Source organism: Manis javanica, chromosome 13, assembly GCF_040802235.1.
Source record: "Manis javanica isolate MJ-LG chromosome 13, MJ_LKY, whole genome shotgun sequence".
NCBI lineage: Eukaryota > Metazoa > Chordata > Mammalia > Pholidota > Manidae > Manis > Manis javanica.
Window position 1 is genome coordinate 2386169 of NC_133168.1, and position 8695 is coordinate 2394863.

The 8695-nt window shown below is 46.2% G+C and overlaps 1 protein-coding gene across 2 annotated transcripts in view; it reads left to right on the plus strand.

Annotated features, from left to right (window-relative positions):
- SEC63 (SEC63 homolog, protein translocation regulator) overlaps window positions 1-2186 on the plus strand; it is a 50633-nt gene extending 48447 nt beyond the window's left edge. For both annotated transcript variants that reach the window (XM_073220831.1, XM_073220832.1), the window contains exons 20-21: window positions 74-178; window positions 1120-2186. In XM_073220831.1, the coding sequence (XP_073076932.1) occupies window positions 74-178; window positions 1120-1260 (246 nt within the window). In that variant the 3' untranslated portion in view covers window positions 1261-2186. The remainder of the gene's footprint in view (window positions 1-73; window positions 179-1119) is intronic.
- Window positions 2187-8695: the final 6509 nt, after the last annotated feature.

Sequence of the window (8695 nt, forward strand, 5' to 3'; positions counted from 1 at the left end):
GTCTAGGAACTCGGGTGAGCTGGTGTTCTTTCTCCTCAAAATACAGATTTTCAGTGCTGATTTTATCTTCTAGGTAGAGCTGAAGTTTCCTGCACCAGGCAAGCCTGGAAATTATCAGTATACAGTGTTTCTGAGATCAGACTCTTACATGGGCTTGGATCAGATCAAGCCATTGAAGGTAAGAATAGTGACGGCAGTAAATGAGGTTGTCTGTTGTGTAAGCGCTTACTTAATATAGGGACGCATTTCAGGTTCTGAAATGTAGAGTTCTAGAGGGAAAAGAGGTCATCTCCTACTGTGTATATGATACAATTGATGGACTACCCTTATAATAATAAACTACAGTCGTTGAGTTAAAGGAGTGTAAATAGTTTTTAGAACCGTGAAGGGAAATGACTGAAGTGTAACAGGTTTTATGTGCTCTAATTCCACAGGGGTTCACCAAATGTGTTCTCTTTTCTTTAGAAAAGCATGTGTTTTCCCACAGATTCTATTGGAGAAGCTATTAATTGCTGAAATGAACTTATTTTTTATCATTTTAGAGTATACACTTTGTCTGTGAAGCACACTCTCAGTGTTTCACCCTCTCACTTGAAGTTTTATAAAAGCGTTACTGCTACTGTGTTAGAGAGATTGTGAAGTGTCAGTGCACCGTGTCCGAGAGCCCCGAAGGGGAGGGGCGGGACGCGTGGGCCTCTCCTTTCCCGCGGGGGCACCTTGCAGCTTTTCACTGGCGATACACTTTTACTCCGTGAGTCTGGAGGCTATAAATACCTCTTTGTAAATCACCCTTGAGTTTTTCTTGCTTCAGTAGATTTATTAAGACATAGTGTTCTTGCTCGAGAATCACAGTTTATTTTCATGCCACAGAATGAATAGTGTAGCTTCTATAAAATCCAAATATCAGACTGTGTCAGAAATTTAGCTACATGTTCATGCTGTTAGAGTTACGTTTTTTTTTTTCTAGGATGAATGTTCTAAGTGTTAAATGTAGAGTTACAACCATAAAATTGATCTTTTTGTCATTGCTATGGTCAAAGAAAACCTTTTCTTGACCAGGTATTTCTTCTGTTACTCCTTCCCAAAGTTCTGATGTTGACATTCAATTCCTCTTTATAGTTGGAAGTTCATGAAGCTAAGCCTGTGCCAGAAAACCACCCGCAGTGGGACACGGCGCTAGAGGGGGACGAGGACCAGGAGGACAGCGAGGGCTTCGAAGACAGCTTCGAGGAGGAGGAGGAGGAGGAGGAGGGGGACTGAGCGGCGCCGGGGAGGGGCCGCAGGCTTCGCGGACACACTTGCACATGTGTGTTCTTTTGGAAATGCCTAATAAACCAGAAAGAGTGCTGAGCTGATGTTGAGGGAAGTGTCAGTTCCTGAAATGGGTGCATGACCGGACAGTGGCGGTGCCCCGGTGCACTCGGAATGTGCTGGAGGCTTGTTAGGGCCTCTCAAGTCTGGGATGGTGCATTGATTCCGTCTGCAAATTATAATAAACCCTTTGTTATAACTGTCCGGAGGTGTGGGCGATGCATGATCTGGTCACTTTATGGTCCCCGTAAAAGTAAAGGTACCTGAAAAACGGTCTATCATCTGCAAGTTTTCCTTGTTTAGGATTTGTTTTAGCAAACATTGAAATGTGATGAACACCACCAATACGTTTTAAGTGACATCTGTTCAAGTTTTAATCTCTTGATAAGATCTGTCATTCATTTATTGACATTCTGCAATGATTTGAGACTATAACAGCTCCATTCACAGCTTTAACCCTTTTGTTTTTAGCTGTCTTGGTCATAAGTCAGCTTTCTCTCACATTCCATATACTACAGAGGGCTACATTTGGGGATTTAAGAAATAATTGCCCAGACTTATCAGACAGATTATAAAAATGGCTTTTAATGGCTTAAAACATTTTTAAGCCTCTATTTTAGCAGATCAATGCAGGATCTAATTCTTTTTATAAGCTGTAGGTCTAAAAATGATTGTGGGACCATATGTTCTCTGATGTTGGTGACTTATGTTATTAAACCTTTTTTAAAAGGTTCACTATAAAAGCTGAAATACATTCTTAGCTTTTAATCTACCTGACTATCAAAAGCCTTTTAAGGAAAAAATATATAACACGCAAGGAGGCATTTTTTTGTATTCATTTTGGACTCCTGTCAATAAAATAGAAGTTTGGCTCATTTTGCGTTTCTAATGGTGTGTCTTTTTGCTCCCAGAGAAAGGATACAATAGGGTAATTTGTTTACTTTTCAACTAAGAATTTAATAAAATTGTACCTACCTGCTTAAGTGACTATTTCTGTCTGTATACTATAGAAAAACCCATGAGTGGGAGGAGCTTCCCCCTCAACATTGCAACCCAGAGGAAGGTGCTTATAGGGAGTAGAAAAGTGTACGTGGTGAATGAGGTAAGACAGTATTTTTATTACTAGGTAAGGAAGAAGCGTTAAGTCCAGTGTGAGACCTGATCGTAGTCATCCTCCTCCCAAAACCTCCAGAGGCCAAAGTAGGGTTGGAATACGATTTAAAAGGCTGCCGCTTCCATGCAGAACGACCACTGGTATTTTGTTACAGCAATAGTTGGAAATTGAAAAGTTACCAAAAATGTGGATTTTTTTTTAGTTCTAAATTTAGGATGTAATAGTTCCCTTAATATGGTCAAAGCAGTGTTTCCAGTCGGACCCCCATCACTTGCTTTTCTTCATAAAGGTGTTGGTGAGACCTGTCCTTGCAGGCAAGCGTGCTGCCGGGGTTCACTTTACGGGTGGAGGGCAGGTTTCGCCGGGAGGCTGCGTGGTCGCTGAGGCAGCTCGCGGGCGAGGCGCAGGGACGGGGCGGCCTGCGGCTTCAGCGCGAGGGGGGACAGGGAATGTGCAGAGGCTAGGGGCCGGTGGCTGGGGTGTGGGCACGTGGCCTGGGCTTTAGAGAAAGACGTTTCTCAAGACGCATTTCTTTTCTAGCAACAATGTCCTAAAGAGGCTTTTATAAGCTCAAACAACTGGATTGTTTCTGTTTTAACTAGAGAGGGTTTCACAACCAGTAACTCAACCACAGTGCTTAAATAAGCAGCATCGCCTCCACCTAAGAACATCCACCAGTCTGTTTCCCTTTGACTTCGGGTGACTTACACGTACTCCAAAGCAAAGGAGTACACTTCCCCTGTGACTGCCAACCCCCGACTTCCTATTGCAGGACTGAAGGAACTTTCTCCAGCAAGTCTGGGGCTTTGCAGCTGTTCTCCTGATTGAGATTTAACAACAAATTAGTCTTAGTTTGCGCATAATAACCTAGTGGAAACTCTTAGTGGAGTTTCAGTTTTGTTCCCATTAAGACAGAATGACATTTTGTGAGCAGAATAGGAACACATATAGATGAAAGCATTCCGTGTGTGTGCACAAAGTCAGACTGGCTATTTACGGAAGTTACATTTATGTAATATTTTTCTCTTTAAATCGGTGCAGTACATATTAAAGTGACTCTTCCAAGAAGAGACCATGATTGAAAGGCTAGCAATTGTAAGTTTTAATTATGTTATAAAACAATCACATTTGAGGCCCCATGGTGTTTTCCATGTCCATATCTCAGTCTCAGAGTTAGATGTTCATGTCCTTTTTGTAGAAGTGTTCAAATTTTCATGGTTCTTTTTTGTTGTTTTTAATCCAGGGGCACACTGAGTAAGCTCCGTAGAACACTCCTGTGTCCTCCGGCTCGCACCGAGGGTAGAGAAGGAGCCCGGGCCGCCGTAAGTCCCGCTGTGCGGTGGGAGTTCAGGCCCTGGGGGGAGGCAGAGGGTGGGTACCACAGGAGGGATGTGGGAAAGGCAGGGAAGTGCTGAGGGACCCGTGAGGCCCGCTGAGCAGGGTATTCATGGCCAGGTTGATCCAGTTACTGGCTTCAGCCAATCAAAACCTCATACGGAGTATTCTTCAGCAGCCACTTTTATTTCTGTGTAAGTCAGCACTTTACGCAGTTTTTGAGGAGTTGTTCATCACCTGTCATGTGTTTACCGAGTTACTGTGTGCCTGAGTCTGTGACTGGCACACTGGGGCTACAAGGATCAAAGAACTTTGTGTTCTTGAGGACGCACGGCTGTCCGCTTAGATCCGCTCGTACTGGCTACTCGCCATCGTTCAGAATGACTTTTTTTTAAGTCTTCACTGTAGGCAGATGAATAATTTTTTTAGGTGCTAGCTGTTTCTTGATTTTTTTTTTTAAATAAGGAAATCCTCATCCTTTATTTTTGCTTCTTTAAAGCATTTTTTTCTCCTCAATTTTCTTGCTGACCTCCAGGAATTCCTTTCTAAGTCTGCCTTAAAGCAAAACAGCTATTAGCCATGACACGACACTTTACCAGCTGTGTGGTGGTCAGTCCAAGTGTGTCTGAAGAAGTGAGTGTCAGGCATCTTCTCACACTTAAACTTGATGCGAGGGCTGTTTGGCAAGACTTAAAAAGAAACAGTGAAGCTGTGATCTTGCACATTTTTCTGTAGCCCGAGTTAAGAATCCAGATAGACCCTCATTGGCATTAGGGTGTGGCCTCTGGTGGGGCCACACACGTCCCAGGGGTATGCAGATGACCAGTCCGTTGGGAAAATGTTAAAATGATTATTTGTATCTAATCTTAGCCTTTAAAATTTCTATTTTTGTGTGTTTTATAATATACATAATATATTGTACAATTGTACACTTCTATAATTTATAAATAAATAATACACTTACTGGTGCATTATATATATTTTTCCTGATTTAAGTGCGTGATCAAAACATTTGGGTGTGCTGCTTCGAGGGATTGATAGGGTGACATTTAAGCTGAAATGAGTAAGTTTGGACTTGTGTCCCTCACCCTTCGAGTCCTCGAGCTGCTGTCACTCTGCTGGGGTCAGAGGGTTGGCGTTCACTGTCCGGCTCCCCCGTGGCCCCAGGAACAAAGTGGTGTCTCGAGATGGAACCGAGTAGATTCGGTGATGGGCTTACCAGACGAGGGAGGGAACTAAGCAGCTCCTGTGCTGGTATGGAAGCGGGGCGGCCGGAGCCAAGCGGAGGGGCCGCCTGCTGGGACTTCCAGCAAAGGCTGCAGTTTGCCCAGATGGCCAAGGGCTGGATCAGTGACTGCTGCAAATTCCAGGTGCCTGTGGGGCGGGCTGCCCCCACCCTCCAGGCGGTCCAGCATTAACCTGTCAGGCTGCCGCAAAGGGAGCTGTCTTCCTCACCTTCCCGCTCACCTGAAGTTCACACTTTTAAAGTCTGGATAATGGCAGCAGCCGAGGGGACCAGCCACAAAGATGTGAGCAGATTCTACCGACAGCAATGTCACACTGTCTCCTTGCAGTTTCCTGCCTGGGTCTGGTAGAGGGCGGTAGGGCTGTAACTTACTTGAGCAAAAACCAGTGTAGTCTGTGGGACTAAGAGCCAAAATTAAAGACATGCTTAGTAATTTATTTCTATCTCCACCTTCTAGGATTACCTTCTTCCCCATTAGTCTTTTTTACATGTGTCCTTTTAAAACATTAAATTTACTTCTCAGTTTTTGGGCTGGAAACATTAAGTCCCTTTGCAAAAAAAATCCAGAAGACAATACATTATACATTGTGCTAGAATTGTAGGAGCTTCTTTGCTTGAGAGGGGTGGGAAGTCAGGACAAAATCCTTTTATTCTATCAAATGTTAATGTTGGGGGTGGTTGGTATCCAGAACTGTGAAAGGTCTGAGATTTTTACTCCACGTGCAAGCTAACAACCTGCCACAATGTCACGGACGCCGGTAGAGACTCGAGGTTCCCAGATCAGACGCACTGCAGGCTGTGTGGACTACGTGTTCCGCCTCTGGGCGCCCCCAGGTCCACGGCGGTGACGAGCAGCCCGGCTGATGCTGAACGTGAAGAGTGTGTGTTCTTCTCACAGCTGAAGAATTTTGAGCTCGATCTTTCAAAGGTATGTGAGCAAAGCTGTCCAAGAGGGAAATACCCTCTTGCAAGGCTGTTCCCTATACAAACATAAAAGTCTAGAATGAAAGCTGTGTGCCTCTGCTCCAAGGTGTGCAGAAACGTGACATACCCACAGAAAACCGTCTCTCACAAGCTGGAATTCGAAATACATAGAAACTATTTACAAACAGGTACGGAGTACTTTCAAAGGGAAGGGGTTATATTGAGTGAAAATTAGGACCAGTGAGATCATCTTCCTTGAGAATAAAGTGTATTTAAGCCTCTTGCGGGTGTTTGTCAAGATAGTTTTTTGTTCCACCTGAAGGTAGTTCACTTAACCTGTGTAACAAGTAGCAAACACCCAGATTTTTCTAAGTTGAATCCAACCCAGTGGGACAAGGGGTGTCTGAAAAATGAACGCTGCATCTATTGGGCACTATGTAACCATAAAAGATTTTGACTGTTGCCCTCTGCCGCCCTCCCCTTACCTCAACCCAAACCTGTCCCTCTGTCGATAAAACAAGCCCACACTCTTCTCAATGCACTGAATGTTTGCCTGCAAGTGAGCCTCAGTCCCTGTAGAATGTGGCCACTCCCTTAGTGGGGGCCCCTTCCCCGAGATGCTGCCTGAACCCAGGGAGACTTTGGACCTTCTTTGGTTGACATAACTGAGGACCATCTCACTCACTCTCCTGAACAGTCACACTGGCACCTACCTGATTGTCCTTCGAGGTTTTGTTTTTGACCGAAAAGTCATTTAGAGATGATGCAGATGAAGAGGGAGGGAAATCAAATTTGCTGGTAGATATTTTGATAAAAAATTAGGCATGTGAATACAATTCAATGAGAGACATTTTCACAAATGACAAAAAGTCTAGAGATGGAGAGACCTCTGAAATAAATGGGTTTACTGAGGCTTTGCAGATGCAGCCGGAAAAGGACCGAGTCCTGAGACGGGGAGTTTCTGCTTTCCCAGAGGCAAGGCCAGTTGCAACTTGTCTGCCAGACCCAAGGAAAGTAACATTTATGAGGGGTCTCAAGGACCGAAAGTTCTCTAAATTCACATGGGCTTCAGATAAGGAAGGTGGGCTGACTCACAGTGGGGAAAGTCTGGGGTGAGGGGGTTGGTCTGTAGTGAAGGCTCGCGGAGGGGCTATTGATGGCCGGACACCGGTCACGTGCAGGGGGATGCGCTGGTCCTGGGGACCTTCTAGATGATTGGTGAAATGACTAGATCCAGGAACACGGACTTCCCGGTTAGCTACCGCCTGCAGCTACCTTCCCCAGTCCCTCTCCCTCCCTCTGCCGCCCTTAGGTCACTTGATTTGAAACATTTCAGGATTTTTGCCTTATCACAATCACCATCTTTAAGCGGCATCTGAGGATTCCTAAGGAGGCAGCCAGTAATACTACAGGGATAACTGTATTCTCCCTCACTTATATTCATGAATCTGCATCTATATATAAAATTGGTCTACTTGATAAGCATATCCAAAGTCTCTCCAGCTTTTTTATTTCTTGATTCTCTGCCACATTACTGGGACTCCAGTCACCAGCTACTACACACATTACTTCCCAAATTTCCCCAAGAGCCCATAGTTCCCAGTCTTGACATGATGACAGGTGGGGGAGAGGGGAGGGATGGAAAAGGGTCCCCAGGAGAGGCGCCTTTGAGATGAAGGAAGGCAGAGCACCTCCTTGGAGTGCGTGTCTGGGAGCCGCAGCACCTGCTGCTTCAGAACTCTGCTATCACCCCACCTACTGCACCCCAACCCACAAAACGCTGATCTGGGCCTGTTATCATGGCAATTATAAGGATTAGTGCGATTTTCAGTAAAGTTCAATAACGCTTTAGAGAATGGGAGATGAAACTGCAGTGTTATGATTCACAGCCCTGTTTCTTCCTACACTGAAACCCCCCACATGGTTCAGGTCTGCTGACTTGATGACAGGGCACCCCGATAAGTCAGGATTCAGGAACAACACATTTCACATGGGATTGAACACAATTAAGTTCTGGGTAGAATTGTGAATGTTCCAGCGTGTTACAAAAAGTAACTTCTAAAGGGAAGAAAAAAACATCTTGAAAAAAAAAAATTCCTCCATCCCACTCAGTGTGAATTTGCAGTTTCCCTGTGTTAGGAGCGGAGCCTGAGCGCAGGGGTGGTAGCCGTGCTCCCCGGATTTCAGTGTTGTGGTGCCGTGGGGTGGCCCTTGCAGGGAAACTGGCGACAGCCGGGGTGTGTAGGTGCTGGGACGGGGGGTGCCTTCTCCGCGGCTTTGGTTCAAATCACCTGCGCTCTGCTGGCACCCATGGATGTGAGGTGAGGGAGAGACAGAAACGAAGACCCCGAGAGTGACCGGCCACAGCTGGTGACAGGACCGGAGCTGGGCCACCGTGCCTCCCCGACCGGGCGCGGCCACCTTCCACCACCTGTGGCTGTGCTGTGGGGAGGTGCCGGGGACAGGGCCGCTGCAGGCCGGTGCTCACTGTTGTAGGAGACGGGTGCAAGGAGCTCAAACCAAAGAAAAAGCAGGTGAATGCCTGCATTCCGGAAGGGGGAAAGGTGGCGAACAGCAAGCACCCTGGATGAGTAACTCGAATAGTGCATTTGAAGGTGGTGAGCGTGATGGAGAAAAGAGGGAAGGTGAGGAAGGCCGCGGAGGGCAGGTCTCTGCTCCAGACGGGTCAACACCTGGGCCAACCCCCAGGCCGCGCCCCCGTGGAAAGCATGGGGAACCCCGCTGACAGGGCCAGGGGCCCACAG